Source organism: Adiantum capillus-veneris, chromosome 20 (genome assembly GCF_014529385.1).
Source record: "Adiantum capillus-veneris isolate H3 chromosome 20, ASM1452938v2, whole genome shotgun sequence".
Classification (NCBI taxonomy): domain Eukaryota; kingdom Viridiplantae; phylum Streptophyta; class Polypodiopsida; order Polypodiales; family Pteridaceae; genus Adiantum; species Adiantum capillus-veneris.
The window spans coordinates 25,377,683-25,405,633 of NC_140950.1; the positions used below are offsets into that span (position 1 = coordinate 25,377,683).

Here is a 27,951-nt window from a genome sequence, read left to right on the forward strand (position 1 = left end):
TAAAGCGTTACTCTTAGTGACCTCCTACAGATTTGTGCCATTGACAGAGCAGATAGAGAAGTATTGTTATGGGCTGCCTAAAGGGCTTCGCGATTACTGTACAAAGAACAAAGTGGCTACCCTCACTCAGCTTATGGAAGTTGCGAACACTGGTCTTGCCTTGTTGAAAGGAGAGGACAGTGGGTTTCCTAGCAACGACAAAGGAGGGCAGCAAAAGAAAAATTCAGCGAAGAAGGCCTTTGTGAAAACGGCTCCTGATGCGTCACAGGGGTCAGAAAAGGTCACCAAAGACAAGGATTCAGCCGGGACTTTTGGAGCGCAGGCAAAGAAACAGAAAAGGGAGCCTTTTGTGCGCAAGTCGCTCGAGGAAAAGAAGGTCCTAATGGCTGAAAATAAATGCTTTATATGCGAGCAGCCTGGTCACTTTGCTACCAATTGTCCACAAAGGAAAAGACCAGCTGACATAGATGATAAAGAGGACCAGAAAGGCAAGAAGCCTAAACCCACGGCAGGTTTAGTGCCAGACATGGTGGGTGACAGGCCCAATACAGATGCCAGTGAGTTATGCAGGACATGGGGTAAAGTTAGGGATCAGACGGCACTCATCTTCTTTGATCCAGGTGCCAAAGCCAACTTTATCTCACCAGAGTTAGCTATGAAGCTGGGCATCAGAGCTGAAGAGATAGTGTAACAAACTTGGACACTCCAAGTCAAGAATCAACCGCGACAGCACCAAATAACCACTTCAAAACAATTCACAGATCACAATAGATTTGCACTGGCCCGGCGGAGTTCCGTGCCTAGAGATATTGGCCCCAAAGACTGGCGCCCCTTTCGGTATTTCTTTTTGTATTAATCAATCATCAAAGTACAAGAGAGCGGTTAGGGTTTCACTCTCAGACTTTGCGTCCAGATGCTCTGAGAAGTGAGGCCCTCACCACTAATTTAAAGGTTACAAGGGATGCCCAAAAGCAGAGCCCCAAAAGCTTTTAAAATCAAAAGCATCAGTTCTCTCTCTCTCTTAGAGAGTCTTTTCTCTTTTTTTTTTATAAAAAAAAGCAAAAGCAAAATTCGCGTCGCTCATCATTTTCCAAAAAAAAAAAAAATAAAATTTTTTTTTTTTAATAATCCGCCTCCGCGATTTCCGGAATTTAGGGTTTTTGGCAAAAATTAGGGTTTGCAGGAATTTTAGGGTTTTTGGCAGAAATTAGGGTTTCTGCTGTCCGCCACGTCATCACTTTGTGACAGATAGGGTACACAACACATGCAGGGTTGGCATGTCCTGGCCACTCAGAGTGTGTTACTCCCATCATTGGAAAAATATTCAGTCGTATGTGGACACAGAAGAGTTCTACATCATGCCGCTGGAAGGATGTGACGCTTGTTGGGGATCTCGTGGATGTTCCGAGTGCATGGAGTCTTGGATGCCTACAACAAAAAGATCACTGTACAGCATAGGGGCAAAACTCACATCTTGGATGTAAAGCTAAAAAGAGAGTCAATCCCTATTGTATCTGCTTCTGCTATCACTTCTGTAATAAAGAATCATCTTTCTGTGTACTTGATTTTTGCACGTGATGTCTCAGATATTGATCAATCAAATTTATTTGTGTTAGCTAATGAAAGGTCAGCATTTTTGCAAAAGTTTAGTGACTGTTTTTCTGATGCATTACCGTCGCAATTGCCGCCAGAGTGACCTAAGGACCATTGGATAGATTTGGTGCCAAGGTGTAGCCCACCAAATAGACCTCCTTGCAGGGTCAGTGCGGCGCAGCAGAAAGAGATTATGGGCCAAGTTGAGGAGTTATTAGAGAAGGGGCTGATTCAGCCTAGTTCTTCACCCTTTTGCTCCCCAGTGCTCCTAGTGCAGAAGAAGGATGGCTCATGGCGCATGTGTATTGATTACCGTGCATTGAATAAGAATACCATCAAAAATAGGTTTCCTATTCCTCGAATTGATGATATCCTCGACCGTTTAGAGGGTGCTGCAATTTTCAGCAGGACAGACCTTAAGAGTGGGTACCATCAGATTCGTATAAGGCCAGAGGATGTGCACAAGACTGTGTTTAGAACGACATTTGGTCTTTATGAGTTTCTACTGATGCCGTTTGGGCTAACAAATGCTCCTGCCATGTTCAACAAAATGATGGACCGGATTTTCCGCTCGCATCAACAGTTTGTTGGGATGTTCTTCGATGACATGATAGTGTATTCGAAGAATGAAGTGGAGCATAGGCATCGCTTGACCATTGTGTTCGAAGAGTTGCGCAGTCACCAGGTTACTTACAATCCTAAGAAAAGTGAATTCTTCCTCAAAGAGATCCACTTTCTTGGCCACATAGTCTCAAAGGATGGTGTCAGAATGGATCCCGCAAAGGTCAAAGCTATTAAGACATGGCCAGACTTGAAGACTGTGCACAATGTCAGAAGCTTCTTGGGATTATGTTCCTACTATAGAAGGTTTATCAGGAATTTTGCAGAGATAGCATCGCCTCTTCACGCTTTGCAAAAGAAAGAGGTCACTTTCAGATGGACCTAAAAAGAGATTTCAGCTTTTAGTCTCTTAAAGGAAAAGTTGACTTCAGATCCAGTAATTGTTTTGCCAGATCTCATGAAGTCATTTGTGGTCCAGTGTGATGCGTGTGGCAGTAGCATCGGAGCAGTGCTAATGCAAGACGGACGGGTGGTAGCTTATGAAAGCCAAATTTTGCAAGGGCCAGAGAAGACTATGCAAGTCTATGAGAAAGAGCTCTTGGCCGTGATTCATGCGCTTTCTAGCTGGAAGCACTACCTCTTAGGTGCTGATTTTGTTGTCCAAACAGATCATCAGACCTTGCGATACTTCTTGACACAGTCAAAGTTATCCGAAAAGCATATGCGATTGGCGAACATTCTTTCTATGTTCCACTTCCAGATTATGCATATGGAGGGCAAGAAGAATGTTGTGGCTGATGCGTTATCAAGAAAGCCACAAATTTCAGTTGTGTCAATTCCTTATCATCATGAGCTAGATGACATGAAGGGACAATATACTGCTGATGAAGATTTTGCAAGGATTTTTGAACAGTTACAAGAGGGGCAACATCATGAGCACTACATCCTCAGAGATGGTTTTATGATGATGCATGGCAGACTTTGTGTCACTAGGCCACTTCGACATAAGGTCATGGAAGACAGTCATGTCCCACCGTATGCAGGGCATCGTGGCATTGATGCGACAGTTAAAGCGGTAGAGACATTCTTCTATTGGCCTAGCTTGAGGAGAGATGTGGATGACTTTGTGCGAGCATGCATAGTTTGCTTAAAGGTCAAGTTTGACAGGCAAAAGGCACCAGGGTTGTTACAACCACTGTCGATTCCGGATAAGCCATGGGAAAGCATTGCTATGGACTTTATCTTTGATCTTCCAAGAACGCCAACACGGAATGATGGTATATGGAGCATTATTTGCAGGTTTAGCAAGCAGGCCCATTTTATCCTTGTCAGGAAGAAGATAAAATCTGATAAGATGGCACGCTTGTTCATGTACAATGTGTTTAAGTACCATGGTATGCCACAATCGATTATCAGTGATCGTGATCCTCGCATGACCAGTTTGTTTTGGAGAGGATTGTTTGAGAACATGGGCACTACGATCAAGTTCTCGTCTTCGTTTCATCCACAAACTGATCGACAGTCAGAAGAGGCTAATTCTACTGTCTTAGATTTGCTTAAATGGTATGTGTCAAATAATAAGGGCAAGTGGGAACAGTATTTGCCTATGCTTGAATATGCGTACAATACTACGATGCATTCGTCTACTGGCAAAGCACCTTTTGAGATTGTTGAAGGCGGCAAAAAAGTTCCTCCCATTTTGCATATAAAGGACAAGATCTTTGAGGCAGATCTATATGTTGAGAACATGGATGAAATGTACAAGAAAATTAGAGTTGCCTTGGAGAAGACTCAGGCAAAACAGAAAAAGGCTGCTGATCGTCACCGTCGTGAATTGCTGTTATCACCTGGTGATTGGGTTCTGTTAAGGTTCGAAAAGGCAAGGTTAAAGAAAATGAAGGGCAAGGAACGGCTTTTTCCTAAGCTCAGTATGCGTTACTATGGGCCTTTTCAAGTGCTTGACAAGATCAGTGATGTGGCTTACAGGCTGAAATTGCGTGATGCATGGAAGATTCATAATGCGTTTCACGTGAGTCTTTTAAGACCCTTCGTGGGTGATGTGCCAGAAGATATGCCAGATGAGGATCAGCTAGAAGTTGAGAAACTTGATGAGATCCTGGTACCCGAGCAAGTTTTGGCACATAAGGACAGAAAAGTTAAAAGGACAAGTTGCAAGACGCTATTTGGTGAAGTTCAAGAACTATCCGCCTATGGATGCAAAGTGGATGGAAGAGCATGAACTGTCAGAGTCACCAAATGTATTGCAGCTTTACCTTGAAGCCTTTGGGTTACAACCTACTTATGCCCCAACCCATCGGGTAATGATAGAGCTAGCACATCAAATGTACATATGAATTCAGTGTAATAGATGGAAATGACAAAAGTATGAAGGTCTCATTAAGTCATTTGTATCTATGTGTTACGACCTTTCTTGCGGATACATGCGATGATAAAAGAGTGTTAATAGCACAAGATCATCAGTGGCGTGTATTTATGGTATGCAATCGAGGATGTTTGCGATTTCAAGAGGGGGGTATGTCACGAGGACGTGGCAGCTGTTAACTATGTCACGAGGACGTGGCAACTGCTAACTTTAGCTGTTGGTTTCTTTCCAATGGGTTTTGTTTTATTTTTGAGACCCTCTTTTTGAAGTAGCAAACGGTCAAACATTGTATGGCCAATGTGAACGGTAGTTTCACCCGCAGACGGGAAGTGGTCGGCATTGGAATTCGTATAGTAAGAGGATGTCTAGGCTCAGAGCAAGATCATGTAGGTCCCCCCGTCGCACTTAGCAAGTTGGTGGATACTAGGAAGTGAACTCAATAAAGGCATAAAGTCAAGGTGGGACTACCAACTGGAAGTATCCGATAGTTGGGCCACATTGCACTTTTGGATGCGGTCCCAATGAGGATAGATGGTCAGATGACCACTCGGAGCCCAACGGAATCATTTCCTCAAATTTAGTGAATTGCTATTTTGGGCCCGTCGTTACCTCCGGTATGACTAGGGGAACACTTTACAACTCTGCCGCGAAGTCAACTGGATTGGGCGACCAGTCGGGAGATTTTTAGGCGGCAACCCCGAAACGGGCAAATGCTTGTAAATGCGCCAAGTGGCAGAATTTGGTGAACTTTTGCCTCATGCAGAAGAAGTGGCGCTGAAATTTAAGAGAGGGGAGGCTTCATTATGCATTTTGTCACAGGTTGAGAGCTATGGAGTGCTTTCTTTCCCTACCATGTACAGTGTGGTGCTAGGAGTGATGCCCTGCACGCTACACACTGCTCTCTCTCTCTCCCCTACGTGCAGTTATGTGATGCCCCACAAGAGGGCTCTTCATTTGACTGATGTATAGCTGTGTGGGTTCATGCTTTTGTGCTGAGGCAAGAGCCTTCTTGAGCAGGAACAGGTGTAGCTAGCTGCTACTCCAAAGCAGGCACCGGTGAGGGTCATAACCTCACCGTGCAGGTGCAAATTCAGTGTTGTGTATGCGCAGAAAATTGACTGTTTTTCAGCCATACGGACGTCAGAACTCTTGGGAATCGTGCCCCACTGGCAGAGGACAGCTAGGGGACTGTTTGGGGCTGAAAACAGGGCAAAAACCAGTAAATACAGCGAACTGAATTTACTGTTTTTGGGCAGGAATCAGAGGGTTTACGCCAGTGCAAGTGAGATCCAGCAGGGGAATTGATTTTGCGCAAGTTTTGGGGCTGTTATGGTGCCGAAATTTGGCCAAATCAGGTAGTATCTAGCGGGATACAGGTAAAGGATTCCCAGGACTCTATTTTGTAATTTACTTTCTCAAAGAATAAAGAAATACTGAAAGGGGCGCCAATTTTGGGGCCTACAGGTTGTCAGCGTTTGCTCGGGGCATTCTAGCTTCCGAGCTGTGTGTGTATTCAAGTGTTAATTCCCGTCGCAGGTTCTCTTTGCAAAGTGCTCTGTGTGTGTGTCTAAAGTAAAGAATTTCGGGTGAAAGCCAACGCCTACCGCCCTACGGGCCGGTTTCAAAGGGACTCCTAGGAGAACATCACAACCTTCCAAGGGCATTATGTTGAAGTCCTCGTGCCCCAAATACCCTGACAATGCAACCGAAGTTTGCCAATGACAGGTGTAATGGCCACGTCCCTGCCGGGTGCCGCTAGAACTGCCTCTGCTTGTGGTCCCATCCGATCGGGTGTAATCTCGAGCCGCGCCGCCAATTGAGGTGAAATGAAGTTGGCCTTGGCTCCTCCATCAAAGAAAATCAGGGCTTCTTATTTTGCCGCAAGCTCGGCAAAGTTCTGTACTTTCATCAATCGTGCTTGGGTCAGTACCCTTGCAATCTGGAGCCAGTCCTGCTTTCACGAACTCTCTGGCCTTTCTTCATCTTGTTCTTTCTGTGCCTTTGTAGGGCACTTTGCGGAGATGTACCCATGTTCCCCGCATCCAAAACACTTCCCCTCTTTGATGTAGTTGGCTCTCTCCCAAAGAGTGAGCCAGGGTCGTGCATCCTTATCTTTCTTTTCTTGGGGGCTCTTCTTCTCTCTACTTTCATTATTAGAAGTCCGTTCAGTTTTCTGAGTCATGATCTCATCTGTGGGGTAAGTCAGACTGCCTAAATGTATGGCAAAACCCCATTTCGCATGACCCATCAATTCTTGAATAGAATCTGACTTTTGTTCTAAGCAGTGATCTCGGATCTCCGTAGGAAGTCTGCAGCAAAACCGCTCAATCTGTTCTTTAAACGAGATCTTCTTAAATGAAGAAGCGGGTAGAAAAGAGCTCCAAAGTCTCTCACAATATGCGTCCAAAGAATTTCTCTTGGTCATCCGAAGATGATTCCAAGCAGTTCGTATATCTCGTTCGTACTCCCGAGTTAGCCAAGAAGAAATAAAAAGCCTTTTAAATTTCAGCCATTGAGCTGGCGCTTTCTTGTTCAATAGAAGAGTGGACCACCATGTTTGAGCATTTCCCTTGAAGAAAGAGGTAGCCCTCCAAATCTTGGAGTGCTCTGAGTAATGCCCTCCAGAGAAAGCTATATCAAACTGCTGTATGAAGGCCAAAGCCCTCGAAGTATCTCGGAATCCAGAAAAAGTGTCAAACTTAATTGACTGTCCACCTTCTTTAAATTCTCGAACTTTCTTGCTTTTATCTTCGAGAAAGTCATACTGGTTGGCTTTATAAAAATGCTTCTTCTTTGCATAAAATCTGTGATCGTCAAAGTCCGAACTATCTGAAGACGAGTCCTCTGTAGAATTGTCAGAAACTGGGCGAAACTTAGGCTTCTTTGCCTTTTTCTTGCCCTTTCGGAAGCTTTGCTTTTTGCTTCCCTTTTTCCCTTTCTTGTCTTCTTCGCTCGAGTCGGAAGAGCTAGAAGAACTGTCAAAAGAAGAAGAAGAAGAAGAAGAAGAATTGGATACTCCTTCAAATTTGACACGTTCACATCGCATAGCCCCCAACACAACATCGTACCTAGCTATGCTGTTCAATACCGATACATGAATGCGTGTTTGGTTTGTATCAGTTACACACTTAGGTTTTTTTAAATTATTAATATAAAGAAAAATAAAACCACTTCATCTTAGTTTGAGTCAACTTCTCAAACGCTCTTAAATTTTCGCCAAACCATGGCCAATCATGATAGTCTGATAATTTCTGATAGTGGGATCTTCACCTTTTTGCAATGGACTGGTTGGAAAACTTGCACAAGAGTTGGCTCTATTGAAGATGTGGACCGAGACTGATGCTAGTCTGTCTTTGAAAGATGACGGCGGAATGAGGGGCTGTCTTGACGTTGTACATCACACATTTATGATGTGATTGCTGTAGGTGATTGTCCCATGGAACCTTTTCAAAGCCATCTTATTGTACTGACTTGATAATAGCTCATTGATCTTTCTTTGGCCTCGGCTAGGTAATTGCAACTCTTCTTTCGCACATGGATGTTGCGAGATTATGTGTACGCATTCCAAGAGTGACGTTTTTGCAGTCTCACGATTCTGCCGATACTCATCATCATGCCGACTATCTTGTGTGACACATCTCCTTGGAGTATTGAAGTTAGCTACGGTGTATAGAAATTTGAAAAGCATATGCTGCTGAATATTATAGCACCCTCTCAAGCTGTTTGTAAGCTCTTCTAGTGGGTTGTGGAAGGTCTAGTCAAACCTTTCAAGTCTACGTTGGATTATACCTCAGAAGTCCGACGTTTTGAGTGGTATTTAGGGTAGCAAGACCGGTGAGGATTGGTTTGTATCTGACCCTTACCAGTACGGTGAACGTTACTGTGAAACGCGTTCTGGTGAAATGTCTGAAAACATTTCAGGCGAAGTGTGGGCTGACATGAACTTTTTTTTCCCCAGAAATCTTTGAATGCCTGAGCCAAATATATGTGAAGTTCTCTTTTCGTATATAAGAGATAAATGGAGGAAAGTCACATCCATCCTTCAGCTGAATGTAACCTGCCCAATAGTGAAGCCACAAACATGGTTGAAAACTGATGAATGCCAAAGGAGAAATTCTGTCTTCCGAACATTTTCAGGCCTGTTGCTTATCGAATTATAACCGGGACAATTTATTGTGGTAAGAGAGGGAGTGAATTTTGAAATAAATGTGTAATTGAAAGTGTGAAAACTGGAATTACTATGGGGCATAATTAAATTGCACTATAATCATGGCCATTGATTTGCTATATTTATTCCTGCCCTTAAATGTGAAGTGCAGTTTTAGTCTTAAAGCTCATCATTTGCTTGTGACTTTTAAGCTTTTTTCATGTATACAGGCAGGGCCGTGAGGTCGTGAAAGCAATCAAAAAACGTCTGGGGAATAAAAGTGGCCGAGTGCAGTTGCTAGCTTTAACGGTAATTACCACTCTTGCAACTTTCTGATAATTTATGAATTATGTGATGCTTATGAGTATTCGTCCAACGTAAGGATGAGATAGTGCCTTCTTAGGTTGTTACCCCTCTCCGTCAAGCAAGGACCCTTTTTAATTTGGAATGCATCTGTCTTGTGCAGGTTCTCGAAACTGTAATGAAGAATTGTGGTGAAGGGGTACATCAAAATGTGGCAGAAAAGGAATTGTTGAATGACATGGTTAAGATAGTAAAGAAAAAGGTGGGAATTGAGAGGTTCACCTAAGTCCACCGTTCTAATTCTACAGATAAATAGCCATCTAAAGAAAAGTTTTTTTGACAGTCCGACATGGTGGTAAGAGATAAAATATTGATTCTCTTGGACTCTTGGCAAGAAGCTTTTGGAGGGCCTTCCAGCAGATATCCACAGTATTACATAGCCTATGATGAGTTGAGAGTAAGATCGCGTATACTTTGTTTTGAATATTTTTTGGTTCTTTTAACTACTGTACGAGAGCTGTTTGCGTTTTAAGCCTTGGTTCAGTATGGACAACGTGTTGCAAGGTGCTTGTGTCAGGACATATTTTACTGTACTTTTGATTTATGGGTAGCGACTTATTGGATATATACTTAATGTTCGGATGCAAATGGGAAAGACAAGGTTTTAGATTGTTGGCTTGGTTGTGCGGCAGCGTGCAGGTGTTGAGTTTCCTGAACGGACTGCTGATGCTGTGCCCATTTTCACACCTCCTCCAACACATCCACCACCACCACATCAGCATCCAAGCTTTGGTTCATATCCGCAGCCCTATCCACCGTATGGTTCGCCACCCTCGTCAAGTTATGGTTCGCCGCCATATGTATCAGCACGGTTGGATGCAGTGGCTGCAACTGATGTTCCTGTGTGGGGGTCAGTATGAAGTTTTAATATGTGGCGATATCCATGTTCTCCGAGTATACAGTATGCACAACTCTTTACCTATTTTTCTGCAGCTCTAAGGATATGGATGCTGCTCAAAGTGGTTTGGAGGTTTTGAATGACATGCTCAATGCAATAGACCCTCAAGATAGACAGGTTATTTACAAGACAAGCTGATTTACAAGGTTATAGAGTTACAGCTGTTGTATTTCTTTAAAAATTGATCATGTTTGTGGCATGCTTATGGTTAGTTGATCATAGGTGTTGTTGCCCAAGGTAAAATCATAGAAAGGAAACTCAAGCAATGTATAGAAGAAAAAGAAAGAAAGGTTCTATTAATGTCCTTAGAGAGATGCACGAGAGCAATCATCGCGCTACATGAGACAAGGGAAGAAGGCAAGCTTTCCATTTAAGCTTCAAACCTGAAAATCCACTCATAGAAGATGAAATCAACCTCCACACTCATTTTTGGGCGCCCCCAGCTGAGAAGAGACCTTCTGGATGGTGTGTTGACCTGCAGGTTGCTCTTCTACTGACATGTGTCAAGTTTGCTCCATTTGGTTAATTTCTAATCCCCTACAGCTTATAAAGTCTTGCCAAGGGGTCTAAGAGACTTAAAGGATTCTAGCCACTTCTCCACTAGTCAGATTTCAGTCCCAATCGGCCCAAACCATCTCATGGCTGCCTGGCCTTGACTCCTACGGATGAAACTCTCAGTCAACAGTCTTGGCTATTTCCACGATTCATCATAGAAGCTTCGGGGACATGGTTGATCAATATGCCACAGATCTGGATTTTTCCGATGTATTCACTCGAATACAGAATGGGGAGGTAGTAGCGGGATATTCCATACGGGATGGCTACTTGATGAAGAAAACGATGTTGTGCGTTGCACAGCCGTTGAGGGAAAAGGTTTTGATTGAGTGCCATTGTTCACCTTTACGGGTCACCGCGGCATCGACACCACCTTGAGAGGTGTGGAGCGTTATTTCTTTTGGCCGAGACTCAAGAAGGATGTGGACGACTTTGTTCGCAATTGTTTAGTATGCCAGAAGGTCAAGTTTGACAGGCATAAGGCACAGGGATTACTACAGCCTTTACCCATTCCCACCCGCCCCTCGGAAGGTATTGCAATGGATTTCATCTTTGATCTCCCGAAGACATAGAGTGGGCATGATGGCCTTTCGACGGTCATCAACAGATTCAGTAAGAAGCTACTGTTGCATGTCTGAGTCCATTGTTTCGGACAAAGATCCCCGATCTACTAGTTGTTTTGGACGGAAATCTGGGAGAACATTGGCACGTGGTTGTAGTTCTCGTCCTCGTTCCACCCGTAGACAGATGGAGTTTGTGACAGCTTCTTAGCACCCTCGAACACTTCATATGGCGTCTTTCCCGTGTGTCATTGTAGGCAAACTCCACCAAGGGCAAATACTTTTCCCATTTAGTCTTTTGATCCAAAGAAGAAGACTTAAACAAATTCAAAACCATTGAATTGGCTATTTCCAAATGGCGCTGACGTGTCAAAGCCCTAAAGAATGGAGCCAACTTACATATGCCGACCGAGGGGCCTAAACCCTAAGAAGAACAAGTAACAGAAGAAGAAGTCCTACCAACTTATGAGGACTCCGTCCGATGGGGCCCCATGTAAGGTGCAACGGAAGTGAATGTTGAACTTTGCTTAAGATGAGTGCTCCGAATTGTGCTTAAGGGTTCCTTTTACTTACGGAAGGAAGAGCCTTTCGTTCCTTTAGTGAGAGAGTGCAATGGACACAAACAAAGTGATGAACACTGTGAATGAAGGTACTGAGACTGAGAGATAGAGAGAGAAGAATATGACACCAGAATGTTGTCAAACCCTCCTCCAAAGGCTCCACTCTCTATGGAGAGAGCGGTCTACTATTGATTGCACAAATCTCTACAATGCTTGGACTTGCCGACGATGTCGACGACGAGACGGGCTGAAATCTGAAAATGCTAATGGCTGAAATCTGCAAATCTTTATCTGCTGAATTCTGACTCTATGTCGGTGACGATGGCGACGATGCGACGACGACGTGCTGAAAACGCACATGCTGAAATCTGCGTTTTCTGGGCTGAATGTGCAAACTATGCGGGATCTGACCGTGCGGCGAGGATCTGCTGCGGGAAGGTGAGATCTGCGAGGTTCGGGACTTCTTCAGCAGGTACCGACTGCTGAAAACTGAAAACGCTGATGCTTGTGGGGATTTCGTTGCGAAGATCTGCAAAAACGCTGAAGTGCCTTGCAGATGCAAAACGTTAGGGCTGAAAATGGTCTTGCTGTGGAGAATCTGCTAACGCTGGGGAGTTTGCTTGGTCTGCTATCGCCAGGAATCTGCAAGAGCAAAAACGCTGGCTGATCTGGTCCAAAAACACGAGCCTTCTGTTGTGATGCAAAAACGATAGGCCTCTTGGGGGGTTCTGCTGAGAAGTTGCCTGTTGAGCGAGTGCTCCTGCTGCCTCTTCTGCCAGAAAGTGCTAACTGTGGTTTTCTTATATATTATCTTAGAAAAATTGCCCTACCTAGTTCCCAACAAAAGTCACTTAATAAATAAGTGAAAAATGTCAAAAATAGGGAAAATAGGTTTAATGCACTGGAAAATTCCCTTGATGGATTCTGATGGATTATGATGGGAATGTTGATGATCATGCTGTGTGCAACCGGAGGATATGCATCTAATCTAAGTGATCGGTCATGCACGGTTTGCGAACAGACTCACGAAAGTGCCAGATCACTTCCTATTCTAGACTGAGTTGACTGAATTGAACCTTGGTCATGCTGTAGCTTGTCCACAGACACATAGGGTTGGATGTGTCACGTGACATCCCCTCCTTTTCAAAGTGAGGTACTGGTACCGAACTGTATGGCGTCGAGGGAGATCGCCAACAGGGTCTGGAATCTTGGGAAGGACTCTTCGCCGGCCCACTCTGATGCGTGGGTCGTGGGATACTTGAACTTCATAAAGGTCTGCAATGCTTGCTTCTTTGGGCCGCGTCGAAAGCGACACAAAGTCTGTTGTGGCTCCTTCAATGCTTCAACTTCGTCTAGAGTCATGCTTCTTCCTTCTTCAAGAATCTCCATGGTTGAAAATTCCTGAAACCACTTCCAACACAAAAACATGAACATACCCATTCCATGTAAATCTTGTCTTCCTCAAAGACTGTTCATGCAATGTAGATGAACAAAGAGACGGAGTGCCAAACTGTTCATCACACACACGCAAACAATGAGATCGAATCTTGTCGTGCTGATCTAAATCAATCAACTGTGGCAAAACACAATGGAAATGCCCATGCTTGGTGCTCATACTTTCTTGTGCTCTTTCTGTAACTGTGTCATGCCAAGGGAGAGACATGGAATGTGACATTCTTGAATGCATACTTTTCAGCTTTTCATGAAAAATCCGCATACATCCGTGCTCATTCATGAACGAAACGTGTTCAACGTACAATATGTGCTGATTAATCATTCGAACACATAGTACTTCCTGTATGGGTTCTTTGGACCTAAGCTCGAGAGCCAAGATCGGTTCGTCGTGTTTGATCAAATCTGCCGGGGGGAGGGGGTGTTGTGGACCTCGACTCGAAAGCCAAGATCGATTCTTCGTGATTGATCGAATCTGCAACGAGGTTAGCTTCGCTAGAAAAAGCATCAACTAAACCATCATCCTTGTGACAATCACGTCTTGATCATACAAATCATCATGCTTGTGAGAAATTACATCGTGATCATCGTGCAAATCATCATGCTTGTCATTATCATTCAAATCATCATGCTTATCATCTCGCTTATCATGTGTGTCATGCGTTGGAGAAGAAGAGACTGAGAGAGTGTCCTTTTCCCGAATCTCTTGCATCTGTGTCTGCACTTGAGAAAAGAATCGGAACAAGGCGGCTTTCCTTTCGTTGTGCTCATGCTCTATGGCTGCCATTCTTTCTTCGTATTCACGATCGATGGCTGCTCTTCTTTCTGCAGATTCACGATCTATGGCTGCCATTCTTTCTGCATTTCTTGCTTTGCGTGCTAATTCCCTGTCCATCATCTTCTTGTCGAAAGCCTCCATAGGAGTTAGTGCAATCCTTGTCGTATATGGGGAAGGGGGAGGGTCGGAAAAACCTCCTGGTGGGGAAAATTCTTCTTTACCTCTCTCATGCTCATCACCTCCAAGCGAAGTATCCATTCCGCTTCGAGTGATGACCATCCACTGAAGTCTTGGGTTCTTAAGTTCACCAGAAACTTGGGTTCTTGGGGGTCTTGAGGTTCTTCTTGAGCTTGCAATCTGTGTTAGAGAAGGATCTTCTCTTCACTTGAGTTCTGCTCTTTTCTGCGGGCGCACCCCTTTGGGATCGGTACCCACGCAATTTGGAACCAGTCCTATTTTCATCTTGCCTTTTCTTCCACGTTCCTCAGTTGCTCTCAAACTCTCAGGCCTCTCGTCGTCCTTGATATGTTCTTTCTGTGCCTTTTTAGGGCACTTCGTGGAGATATGTCCAGTTTCCCCGCATCCAAAGCACTTCCCTTCCCTGATGTAGCGAGCTCTCTCCTGAGGAGTGAGCTTGGGTCGTGCATCTTTCTTTTCTTGGTTGCTCTTTCTCTTTCTACTTTTATTTGTCGAAGTCTGTTCGGCTCTTTGTGTCATGATCTCATCGGTGGGGTAGGTCAAACTGCCTGAGTGAATGGCGAAATCCCGTTTCAGAAGACCCAAGGTAAACCGCTCAATCTGTTCCTTGAACGAGATCTTCTTAAATGAAGAGGCGGGTAGAAAAGAGCTCCAGAATCTCTCGCAATAAGCTCCACTGTATCCTTCTTGGTCATACGAAGATGGTTCCAAGGAGTTCGTATGTCGTGTTCATACTCTCGAATCAGCCAAGAAGAAATAAAAAGCCTCTTGAATCTCAGCCATTTAACTGGCGCAGTCTTGTTTAATAGAAGCGTGGACCACCAAGTTCGAGCATTCCCCTTAAAATAAGAGGCAACTCTTTGAATCTTAGAGTGCTCTGAGTAACGCCCTCCCGCGAAAGCGATACCAAACTGCTGTACAAAAGACAAAGCCTTCTAAGCATCTCTATAACCAGAAAACGTGTCAAATTTAATTGATTGTCCACCTTCCTTAAACTCTTGGACTTTCTTGCTTTTGTCTTCCAGAAAGTCATACTGGTTGGCTTTGTAAAAATTCTTCTTCTTTGCATAAAAGCTGTTGTCATCAAAGTCCGAACTATTTGTAGACGAGTCCTCAGTAGAACTGTCAATCACGGGGCGAGATTTAGACTTCTTTGCCTTTTTCTTGTCCTTTCCGAAGCATTGCTTCTTGCTTCGCTTTTTGCCTTTTCTGTCTTCTTCGCTCGAGTCAGATGAGCTAGAAGAACTGTCAGAAGACGAAGAAGAAGAAGAAGTGGGTACTCCTTCGAATCGAACACGCTTCTTCTGCCTTCTTGCCTTTTCAAATGTAGACTGGCGACCCAAATAACCCGGGAAGTCAACGCCTTTCTTCTGCTTTTTGCCGTGCTTTTTGGCTTTGTTCTGCGTGTCAAAAAGCTGAGCAATTCGTGCATCAACCACCTCCTCTAATTCTTTCTTTGTATACTTCTTGGGAGTAGGAGGTTTCTTGAGAGCGGGTTTTCAGGGTGGTTTTGTGGTCTTCTGCCACTGTGTGTGCACCTCCTCAAAAGAAGTCTTGCTCATATATTTTGCCAATTTCGGGTCCTTGGCAAAATTTAAGCATCATCTTTGTTGCATCGCCGATCAATTGTCGACGCTCCATCTCTTGACGCTCCGCCTAAGTAGGCCGATGCAGGCTGTGCTCCTCGCGTGAATCTTCGTTATGATCCCTTCCTGCGTCTCCGGATGCATAGGGAGTCGACTGATCTTTGCCTGAAGCCATCGGTGCCGCGGAATAAAAGGGATCGGATTTCCCATAGAAGAGAAATCGGCCGTGCTCTGATACCAATGTGACAGACTTGGACACTCCAGGTCGAGAATCTACCGCAACAGCACAAACAACCACTTCAAAACAGATCACAGTTCACAATTGATTCGACAGTGGCTCGGCGGAGTTCCGTGCCTAGAGATATTGGCCCCAAAGTCTGGCGCCCCTTTCGTTATTTCTTTTTATATTAATCTGTGTTCAAAGTACAAGAGTGTGGGTAGGCGCTCACACTCAGACTCTGCGTCCAGATGCTTTGAGTTATGAGGCCTTGCCCACGTATTTAAAAGTACAAGGGATTCCAAAAGCAACAAGGTGGAATCCGTACGTACGTACCTAACGATTCCGTATGTTACAGTCAGTACGTACCGTACGATATAGTACGGCAATTTTTTTTTTCAAGTTTTTTTTTTTTTTTTGGTTTTCTTTTTTTGGGCGTTTTCTCCGCGGACCACTCGCGCTAGGAGCGCTTTCAGATTGGGATAATAGGGTGAAGGGGAGAGAGCCTTATGCTTTTTTAATCGACCAGGATTACAAAAGACTCTCTTTTGAAAGGTCTGTGAACTTAAATTTAGTGTAATTTTCTTTTTTTACAAATGGTACATACCTATCACGTACCTAAAGGTTGGTTCAGTACGGAAGTACGTTCCGTACGTACCTAAACCGTACCGTACACTACATACCTTTCCACCTTGAAAAGCAGAGCCCCAAAAGCTGAAAATTAAAAGCTTTGGAAATAAAGCAGTTCAATCTTTTCTCTCTCAAGCCTTGGCAAGTAAAGCAAAAGCTTTTTAAATAAAAGCTTTCTCTCTCTCTAACTCGTGTAGGAAAATAAAGCAACAAGGCTCTCTTCCCCTCTCTGCAATTGCGTAGCCAAAAAGCATGCCCAAAAAGCACAACTGCCTCAAATCTGTTGCCATGCCATCAACTGTTCGTGAATTGCGCCGCAAATCGCGGAGGTTGCCACGTCAGCATTTTCTCTGCAGGGAATTAATTCCGCGGGACTGTTTTCAACGTAGGGGTAGTGCGTGTGTGTACTGTGTCCACCATGGCATGTCACTAGGTTGTGACAGATGAGGGAGTCGTTGAATATCTCCCGGCCCGGACCTTGATAGGTTATGCGAGAGCAACGTAACCGCGAAAAGTTTTAGACCCGAAACGTTTCACCGCGAAACATGGCGTTTCACCCAGGAACGTTTCACCTTGAAACGTTTGACCCTAGAGACACATGCTATGTTAACCTTGAAATAGTATATACATAATAAATAAATAACTTTTTAATGGCCAAATTCTCTAAAGGGATTTTTTTTTTGGTGGGCGTGTCACTCTAGGCGTTTCACCTCGTAGGTGAAACGGCCGAAGTAGGTGAAACGTTTCGGTCGTTTCACCCGTTCGCGTTTCAAGCTTGTTGAAACGTGTTTCGCGGTTACGCTGTGTGGGAGGAGTGTTCATCGGCGACTTTATGTTTCTATGTCTTGTAACATGCATATGTGAGCATTTGTGTTGCATTCTGACGTGCCAACCACTGGATATTCCTAATTGGATGAGATTGCTTGGGTATGTAATTTTAGTGCATTAAGATATCCGTGGAAGATCAGTGCAGTCTGGGTGTGATGGCTAATTTTACTACGCCGGAATATCAAGAGTTCGGATCTAGACGAAAGGAGAAGCCAACTCCTTGATCAAAAGAGCCGAGAGGAGAAGCCAACTCCTTAACAAAAAAAAGAGCGAACTGATTGTCCCTCGGAAAATTTTGAGCTAACTTGAGTTGTTTTGCAGATATGATAAAATTGCGGACGATTACTTTCTTTCAAGAGGGGGGATGTCACAAACTCACAAACTGCTGACGTGTCCAGTCAGTGAAGAACAGAGCCAACCTCTAGATCATGGCCGAGAGGCCTAAACCCTAAGAAGAGCAAGCAACAACAGAAGAAGAAGTCCTACCAACTTATGGGACCCCATCCGATGGGGCCCAAGAGACAAAGGAATTAAAATAAAGCAGGACACACACACACACACACACACACACACACACACACACACACCAAAGGCTTGCGCAGCAACCGATGACGTGGCAGTCGTACGGACGCTCTAGATTTTTCGTTGGTTGATGATGTGACAGACTGTACGGATTTCCGCGTTTTGCGTTGACTGTTGACATGATAGTTGTACGGATTTCCGTGATTTACGCTGGCAGCTTTTGGGCATTGCTTTTGGAACAGATGCTTTTGAGTTTGAAGGCTTTTCATGTAAACTGCTTTTGGGGCCTAGGGCCTTTAAATATGAGGCCATGGGCTCATTCTCGGGCATGCTTCCTGGAGAAAATGCAAGTACCGGCTTGTACTGAGTTGACGCAATATAAAGAAATACAGAAAGGGGCGCCAAGGTTTGGGGCCAATACTCTCTGGGGTGAATTCCGCCACTCCGTGTCGCGTGTCATCTCTCTCTCTCTCTCTCTCTCTCTCAGTTTAGTTGTTATTGAAGCGCTCAAAGTCTGTTCAGTCTGTTCTTTTCTGTTGGCGCGTGGTCCTCGTCTTGTGACAATTGCCCAGAGGTTTTGGGATACTTGTCAAAGATTCTTTTGAAAGACCAGATTGAGCGATTTGGCTATGATTTGCTAAAGAGATTCGAGACTATGCTTTAAACCAAAAGTCTGACTCCATTCAGAGACTTATGGGACATGATTAAGCAACGATTTGGAATGCATGCCGGCTCAGTGACTTATGTGATGGGCAGATAGTATCCACCTCAAAAAGGCAAGAGTCTGCAAGTGAAGAGATTGAATCAACGGAACCAGATGACAACTCATCACAGGATTCTAGAGAGTCAGAGGGTTCCGACGAACTAAGGAAACCAGATGCAAGTTCATCAAAGGATTCCAGAGAAAGAGGAATCAGATGATAGTGCGTCTTAGGGTTTCGATGATTGACTATGACGTGCCAATGGACAGGGAAGCGAAAGACACTACCCGCAGGTCCCAAGGCACAAGGAAATGAAAGGAAAAAAAGAATCAGCTCGTAGAACAGAACATTCCCTAGACCCAAGTTAAGCTTTTTGAAGCCAACTAGTACACGAGGGAGGGACTTGGACACTGCTTTGCCAAGGTCCGGGAGGCTTTAGACAAATCTCAAGAACGACATAAGAAGGTAGCAGATCGACTTCGTTGAGAAGGCACGCCTAAGAAAGAAAAAGGAAAAGGAGCGGCTTTTCCCAAAGCTTAGCATGGGGTATTATGGCCCTTTCTAGATAAAAGAAAAGATAAATGATGTCTCCTTTAGACTGAAGCTGCCCGATACTTGGAAGATTCACAATGCATTTCATGTGAGTCTATTGTAAGCCTTTTAAAGGCGATGTGTCCGATGATGGGGAGCCCGATGAGCAACCCGAAGTGGAGGAAAGCGAGGAGATACTCGTTCTAGAAGAGATATTGGCACACAAGGACAGAAAGATAAAAGGTAAAGCGATTAGGCGGTTTTTGGTTAAATTCAAGAACTATCCTACATTGGATGCGAAGTGGATGGAGGAGGAGGACCTAGCAGATACTCCTCAGATTTTGGAACTTTACCTTAAAGCATTCGGTTTAGCATAGTCTACTCTGATAGAACCCCGACTTCAGCGAGGGTGAATGTAGTGCGGGTTTGCTCAAGAGGGGAGTCACTCCGCTTGTTTGTCAACGGATTACCCCGATTTTGAATAAGGTCATTGATGTCCCCTTTGGGTTTCAGGGATATTCATGGGCTGAGTAGTATTCTGCTGAATGACTTTATGACAAGAATTCACGAAAATGAAAATGATTGATGTGTACTTGACTTGTTTGAGTGCAGGAACTGAAAGACGAAATCACTGCAGCATTTCGGTCTCATAAATCTCTATAGACATGATAGCAATAAGGATTAGTTAATCGGGCATCCGTGAGGTCCAGAATGGATCTAGATGGGATTACTAAATACGTTGCCGATTGAGAGATTTGGAATGAATTTGTATGTGATTTATCATGTGATGTCAAGTGATGTCCTGTGATGTTTGGTGATGTGACTGTCGTTTTGTACAAGTACTAGATGTGTTGTGTCTAGTGCGTCGATACTAACAGCTACTGTCTACTAAGACAGTTTATGGCCTTTGTCTGTTTTGCAACGTAATTGAGGGCGATTACAATTCTTTCAAGAGGGGGGTATGTCACAAACTGGTGATGTGGCAGGCCCCAGATATACTCCTTGCGGCAAGACATGCCACGTGGCACTAGACTCAAAAAATGCGCCGCAAAACGCGTTGACAGACTGATGTGGCAGTGCCGTACAATTCTCCGCAAAACGCGTTGAGCTGATGACGTGGCAGTCCGTACGATTTGCAGAAATTACGCTGGCTGATTTTGGGCATAATGCTTTTGAGTTGAAGCTTTTGGGGCTCTGCTTTTGGGCATCCCTTGTAAGAATAAATAAGTCTGTTGGCCCTCATTACTCAGAGCATCGGAGCATCTGGACGCAGAGTCTGAGTGTGAGTTCCCGCGGACTCTTTTGTACTTTGCACACATATTAATATAAAAAGAAATACCGAAAGGGGCGCCAGTATTTGGGATTTCCAAGTTTGTTACATTAGGATTTTCAAGTGAAAATTGGGCATTTTCCACATCATGCATCGCTTGTGGCTTTCTCGCATAATGTGAATTGACAGAGGGTTCCTCTCTATGCACATCCATCCTTTGCCTCTTTGTAAAGTGCTCATTGTCCTCCAACGAAAGTAGGCATTCAATTACATTTTTCTCACCTGCACCTTCGCGACGAGCCAAATAGGCGCGTGCTAGATCCAAGGGTTGCATGCATAGCTCCCTCGCCATATTCTCAATACCACAATCCTTGTAGGACTCCGCCTTCTCGGTTGCAGCCTGCGATAGACTTTTGTACGTGTGAATCCTCACAATAGCGCTTTAATTCTCTCTCTTGTGCCTCAAGGAGCTTTTGAATACAAGAATTTTCAGCTTTGAGAGTGGAAGCTTCATCGTCTCCTTCTTGTCCCTTCCCTTTGATACGCTCCCTTTCTTGATTCCTTTCACTTGTAGCTTCAATTATTCCATGCCCTGTACTATACGCACTATGTCTACCTCTCACATTCAAATAAGAATCTTGTCTTCATAGCGAGTCCATAGTGTTTGCAAAGAGCGTCTTTCACGATATAAGTGAAAGAATGCTATGCTCTGATACTAATGTAACCGGGTTGGACACTAAGAGGACACACACTTGTATACTTCAAAGACAAGGCTGAATGAAACAAAGCCGGCCCGTAAAGAGCTTCCACATGATCTCCATCGAAGAGGGATGGTTAAAATTGCAAGAACAGTGCTGAAAAACAGAGAATTCATTGATACAATGGACTATTTTGATGAAAAATAGCTCCGTTCATGTAGATTAGTGGTGTAGGATGATGAAAAGAGGCTCCCCCAAGGTAGATATGGCTATGGAAAGCTTCAAAATGCAAAAAAATTCTGCAAAAACGGAGTTACCAGTCCCCAAAAATGTCGTAGAAGCTCAAACTCTCAAATTCTATTATAAGTTGTTTTAGACTTGCCACTTGTCAAAATTCTCAAATTGGTCAAAGGTCTCTTATTTAAGTCCTTCACGCCCACTTAAAAATTAAAAATGTGTGTGAATATATAACCAAAAGGTGACATACATTTGCATGAATGCATGTGAAGATGAAGGAGAAGCTCAAGAGTACAAAGTCTTGATTGATGGGCTGCTACTTCCTTGTGATGAAAGACACCACCACTATCTTTTGCGGCTCTTAGGGATTGCTGGGATGGACATGGATTTTCCTTGTGTGTGTCCCCCCCGGTACAGAATCGGCATCGCTCGGTGATCCCGTCCCCCCCCCCCCCCCCTCTCTCTCTCTCTCTCTCTCTCTCTCATGTGGACACACATTGGCACGGTTGTACACATCCATTCTTGAGCAACAACTGAGTAGATGGGCAGAGAGGGAGGGTATACGCGCAGCCGGGCAGGCAGAGTTCAGGAGCGGTTTTTCTACTTTTGACCACATTCTGTCACTCAGAGCCCTTATTGAGGAGGGCAGAACACATGGGAGACGGATCTATTGTAGCTTTGTGGACTTCTGCAAAGCATTTGACACAGTGCCTAGAGCTAGATTGATGCGCAGACTACAGGAGATGGGAGTACCCACATAGCTTTTTGGGGGATTATGGCATTATACAGGTCAGTAGTGGGGCATGTACGCACTCTAGAGGGGTTATCTACGTTAGTTCACGCCAATATCGGGGTGAAGCAGGGCTGCCCGCTCTCTCATACTCTATTTGGTATGTATGTGGATGAGGTTTCTTACTCTATTGTGAGAGAGGGTGATAGAGGTGCACAATTGGCAAGGACATGGATTCCACTATTGCTATATGCTGATGATATTGTGTTGATCTCCGACTCTCCAGAGGGGATGCAACGTCACTTCGATGCTTTGCATAGGTTTGCTCACGACAATGGTCTGTCTGTCAACCTTGATAAAACCAAGGTTATGGTGTTTAACACCACCCCACAGTGGGCCAGGAGATCAGCACCCAGATTCACACACGGCCATGCGACAGTGGAGTATACAGATGCTTACACCTACCGTGGGGTGGGACCAGCATTTTCATTGAGGAGAGCAGCAGACACTAGATTGACTAGAGCACATGCAGCATTGGGTGGATTGGAGAGGATGTGTTCACAAATTCAGTTTCAGGAGCCTCGGACGAAGCTCTGGCTTTTTGACACTATGGTGGCTTCCGCATTGCTCTATGGAGTTCAGATATGGGGGCCTTCATTGGACCATCACGGGAGGTCGGTCGCGCACTGATGGATGGGGAGACATGGAGAAGCCTCTAGTCTCTATGATCTCGCGGCTTTCAGTACCACATGACATTATTCGAGCAGAGCTAGCTGTCTTCCCACTAGTGGTTGAGGCGCTTACCAGATCAGTCTCCTTTTTACACCGCTTGTGGGACCTCCCTAGAGACAGATATGCCCGCCTAGCACTTGAGTCCTCTCGACAGTTAGCTTTGCAGGGAGACAACATGCTGGTATAGGGAGATGACATCATGGTTTCAGGTACATGGGTTCAGCATGGACAGATTGCCCCCCTTCCAGTACTCACTGGATGCACCATCTCTGACTATTACACAGTCCGAGATCACCAGGCTGATCTGCCAAGACCTGACTCAGCTAGATACTAGGAGGACTTGGATACAGCCGGCACAGGGGTTGGGCACGAAGATGGCTTTCTATAGAGAGCATCTTCTCCAGCTTATTGGGTTTGTGACGAGGCCCAGATACATGGACACCCACTTATCTCATGGGATACGATGTGCTATTGGCCAGATACACACATCTATACACCAGCTTCGGATCCAGACTGTTAGATACAGCGGAGTACCAGCAGAGGCCATGACATGTCCCCTATGTCACATGGAGCCTTGACAATGCAATTATTGTGGTTTCAGCTGCTCTGAGGTGTGGATGCCAAAACTAAGACTTAAGTCTAAGCACGTTTGTGTAGTCCTTCTCTCCCTGCAGTTTAGGATATTACAGCAGTTTTAGTACCTCTGAGTACCCGGTCTTTTTTGGTACTTTGACATTGTATCAGATTCACCATTTCGTAACTTTTTGGTCTCATAGGTCACTTTGGCCTTTTGAAGACCTTAATATATCATTTCATTTCATCTCTCGGCTTTCTTTTGGACCTCATAAGGCAGCATTTCTCAACGGGCCTTGTCTCTCTTGACAAATTCACACCCTCTAGAATATGCTCATTTTTACGTCATGGATTTCAAAAGTAGGATTTTTTAAGTGTAATCAACCATCTTGTGTTGTCAAGTCCTCATGGAGTGATGATGTGAGGTTGTGCTCTTACCTTCTGCAGGCTGTGAAAGATGATGTGATCGTCCAGCTTGTGGACCAGTGCCGGTCCTATCAAAAAAGCATCTTGCAGCTGGTGAATACTACATCGTAAGACAATTTGTGCTGATATCGTACTACTGATATGTTTTCTGCTACACTGGGTTGCTCAATTTCTTCTCTTTGATGTAGGGATGAGGGTCTACTTTGCCTAGGCCTTGCTTTGAATGATGAGTTGCAGCGAGCACTGGCAAAACATGATGCCATTTCATCTGGATCTCCACTGCCTCGTGAATCCAGCAGGGGTTCTCCAAAAAAGTTTGCATCTTATGATCATGAAGATGAGGATGTGGAGGATGAATTCGCCCAATTGGCGCACAGGTGGGAATTGGAGTGGAAGCAATGTCCTTTCTCTAGAAAGTTATGGCTAACTTAAGTTTATCTGCAGGCAGAGTTCAAGGCCTGGTCGTGCATCTGGTACTCAGGAAACTCGTTCACCAAATGCGACGCAGTTTGCACTTCCTCCACCACCCCAGCCTATCAGGAAGATCAATTCTCGCTTGGATGCACAAGGTCGGCAAGTTGATCTCCTCAGTGGTGAGCTGATTAAGGATGCGTCGCCGGTAACACCAGGTACCTTAACAAGCCCGATGAGCCAGCAGACGTCTCCTCCTCTTTCTGAGCCCCAGGATTTTGTCAACCCATTTGCGGATAGTCCCAGTTTTGTTGCGACCCCTTCACCGCATGCTCAACAGCAAATGCAGTCTCTGGCAGCAGGTGCTTCGCCCCACAATCAACATCAGTCCTCATCGCCGTTCTCACAGCAATCCAGTCCTGGTGGTTATGTCGTTCCATGGGCCTCGGCGAGTCCACAGCCACACGACTTGCAACAGAAAGATAAGTCTTCTGTTATTCAACAGCAAAAAAACCCAAATCCATACAGCTGGCAGCCAGAAGGGCAGCAATTGGAAGGGGGGCAAGGTTCATCAGCTTGGAGCTCTTATGGAACCAACACTTCTTCAAGCATACCTCCACCTCTGATGCAATACACGGAGAGGAATCGATTTCTCCAAGAGCAAATAAACCCATCCGGGCAACGGCCTCTAGCTGCTGGTACAGGGTTGGAGCAGCAGACAATGAATCTGAGCCTTCAAGAGAGTAGCAGTCGGCAAGCACAAAATGCGTCTATTGGCAAGCTCGCCCACGCATCCAGTCTTCCAACCAGCCAAACTCCTTCCAAAGCAGCCAGTGGCTCTTCTGAAGACTCTGATAAATGGTTTGGAGACCTGGTGGATTTCAGCAGCGTGAGTGCGAACTTCAAGAAGGCGGGTTTGACAAGCAGCTTGACGAGACCCAACACCAGCAAGGCAAGCGGCACTTAGCTACATGTGTTTATGCTAGGTCACTGCCACATACGCATATTGCTTGCGATCTTGCTAGCCCCTGTCATATATTTTTCTCAGAACAGATTCTCAAGGAAAGGTCTTTTCCTTATAACACAGGATATTTGTATGATTCTAATTGATGTAATTTCTGATAGATGACCGCCCTTTGGACCCTTTTTCCCCCTCTTTCATAGATGGACTGGCCTTGTAGATGGTGCTTATTTGTTCTGAATAATCCAATGTATTGGCTGGCCAGCTTACAGATTATGCTGCAAAATGGTGTCATAGTTGCTTCTTGTACTTAGATTTTGTGTGGAACAGCGGAACCAGCTATTTGTGATGGTGTTTTTGAATTTTAGTTGGTAGTTTCTGCTTCCTTGGTGAAAGACCATTTGTGTATTAATGATTTTTTCCCGTCTAACTTAGCTGATACTTCTCTGCTTTTTTGTCTGCCAGGCCTTTTTATTGTGTGGTTAAGGATGATCACTTCTCTCGCTTGGTGTTTAGCATGTTAAAACATGCCTTAATGACTACAGAGCGAGGTGTACAATTTTTGAATCCAAATTTTCAGTTTGTAAATGGCTTCATGACTCCTTTTCAATGTTTTTCTCCTCAAGTCTCTCTCTCTCTCTCTCTCTCTCTCTCTCTCACACACACACACACACACACACACACACACATGCTAGAATGGATGTTGCTCTTGAAACTGTCTTACTTGGGAGTAGCACCATTAGCCCCGGTGGTACATGCAAAGTTGGTCGAAGCTAGAAATGGTACCAAGCCGTGCTATGGGTGTATACAGGTGCTGGGCAAAGGGCTTAAGCAGGTATCAAGGACCTAGGCAGGACACGACTGATGGAAATGTATGGTATATGTGGTTTTGAAGATCAGAAAGGCTCCAAAGTGGGTCAATTGGAATGGAAGGTCCGAGTGTCCGATGTGCAAGGATAGTGCTCGGGAATGTGGTGCTGGCGATGCTCTAGAAGGGCCGTCCAGACGGCTCGTCAAATGGAGCCACGGTGTGAAAGATAGAGCTATCCAAAGTTAGAAGGTCTTGCAGATCCCCAGCGGATAGGGCACGTATGGGTAGGTGGTCAGAGCTGGGGATAGGGCTGTAGAGCCCAAATTGTGGAGCATGCCGATCTTCTCGGTTCACTGATTAGAGCTCCGGAGGAAGTTATGGGCAATTGAAAGTTTGTCAGGGGTCGGGTATGTGCCACTTTAATTGCTTTGGAAGGTGTGCCACTTGGTGCTTTTTTGGGCTCGAAGCGGTTCTGAAAGACAATGCACACCATGTGGAGCGAGTAGGATTTGACGGCTTGCCAAACGGATCCACGATTGCCAAGTTATGCTCGAGTGAAGTTGAGAACAATTGCTTAAGGATGGTTGCATTTGAATTCCATGTTTTTTCGCGGCCTTGGTTAGCAGGCTCGGAGAAATTTAAAAAATGGCGAGGCTTACCAAGATTGAAGTCGGTGGGGTGAACTTCCATCCGGCCTTTACGGCTTGAGCATTGAGCACGGGAGCAAAGAGATGTTGCAGGCAAAAAATGGCACCATGAGAAGGTTTGTAGATGAACTTTTCGAAAGTATAGTGGTGCCCTTGAGGGCTATTCACAAGCGGGTGCCACGTGGCTGTGGGAGTGAATCCACATGCAGACGCAAAGGCTTGGGTACCGGGGTGTATGGGCTATACCGTGCGCCACTCTTGGGTATCTCAAAGGGAAGTGGTGCTCCTTGGAGTTCATAGCCATGGCGGTGGCATGTGAGCGCTGCGTGCGTGGCCAGGCGTTGGCGGCAGTTTTGGCCAAAACAGTAGTACGACGCAACAGCCGATGACGGCAGGTGTTGAACAATGCCGTTGACGGTGATGACTTGCGGTGCTAATGTGGCACAAAGGGCACCTGATGAGGGATGGTTTCACACGGGCCGCTGATCCCAACTAGAATCTTGAAAGTAAATTCAATGAGGCACCCCCTCCTCGAGCTCAAGCGTGGATGTGAGAGGAAGTGGGAAGAAGAGTCAGGCGGCCAGGAGCTTCAAACCTTGTTTGAGATGCTTAATTTGAAGCCTAAGGGGTCCAATAGGATCTGAGTTACTAAAAAAGGGAGGGGCTCCCCTTTTTTAATCATTTTGAGGGGCGTTTTTCCCTTGCTCTGAACAGTAGAGTGCAAAAGAGCCAAGTGTGAGCCTTGGAGGCGATTTTTTGGTAAGCTTGTCGTTTGTGGCGTATGGAAGCTGGTTTACTCTTTTGCTAAGCAATTTGAAGCCATTGCCCCCCGTTTTTGGCATCGTTTCTCCCTTTCCCTCTCTTTTCTCTTGCTCTTTGCGTGTGTCGGCGCCGGCGGAAGTGTGTGCCCGTCGCGCATTTCTTGGTGCAAAGGGAGTGAAAATTTGTGCGGTGGTGTGCATCGGCGGGTGTGTTGAAACGAACATTGGCGGCGTGTGTGTGAGTTAAATGGCAATCTTGTTGGCGTGCGTGTGTTGAAAAGTGTGCATGCGGTGGCCTGTGAGTGTGAATCGTATGTTTTGAAGGTGTTTTTTGAGAGGATAGGGGTGTTGTGAATGCCTTGAGCTATAGCGAGACAACTACGTGTGTTTCAGGTGTGTTACCCATTCCCCTTCTCCATCTTCTGGTGCGTCCATGGAGGGGCACGTTGATTGGTCCCAGTTAGACAAAAAGAAGCAGTTTATTGGCGTTGGTCGGCAATATTTAGAAAGCTATACTTGCTACACTAGAATGTCTCATATTCTTTTGCAATTGAAAAACTCAACCATTGTCATATACTATGCTATATAGCATATTAGGTGCCCCAAAACTCAAGGAATATTAGTTATATGT

The 27,951-nt window shown here is 45.0% G+C and overlaps 1 protein-coding gene across 4 annotated transcripts in view; it reads left to right on the top strand.

Annotated features, from left to right (window-relative positions):
- The window catches only part of LOC147432258 (TOM1-like protein 3), a 51,117-nt gene extending 25,633 nt beyond the window's left edge, over positions 1 to 25,484 (top strand). For 3 of the 4 annotated variants that reach the window (XM_086492211.1, XM_086492213.1, XM_086492214.1), the window contains 8 exons: positions 8,915 to 8,993; positions 9,151 to 9,249; positions 9,331 to 9,444; positions 9,680 to 9,897; positions 9,981 to 10,062; positions 23,751 to 23,836; positions 23,918 to 24,106; positions 24,174 to 25,484. In XM_086492211.1, the coding sequence (XP_086348337.1) occupies positions 8,915 to 8,993; positions 9,151 to 9,249; positions 9,331 to 9,444; positions 9,680 to 9,897; positions 9,981 to 10,062; positions 23,751 to 23,836; positions 23,918 to 24,106; positions 24,174 to 25,107 (1,801 nt within the window). In that variant the 3' untranslated portion in view covers positions 25,108 to 25,484. The remainder of the gene's footprint in view (positions 1 to 8,914; positions 8,994 to 9,150; positions 9,250 to 9,330; positions 9,445 to 9,679; positions 9,898 to 9,980; positions 10,063 to 23,750; positions 23,837 to 23,917; positions 24,107 to 24,173) is intronic. The other variant, XM_086492215.1, reaches the window with a different exon arrangement.
- The last annotated feature ends 2,467 nt before the right edge of the window (positions 25,485 to 27,951 follow it).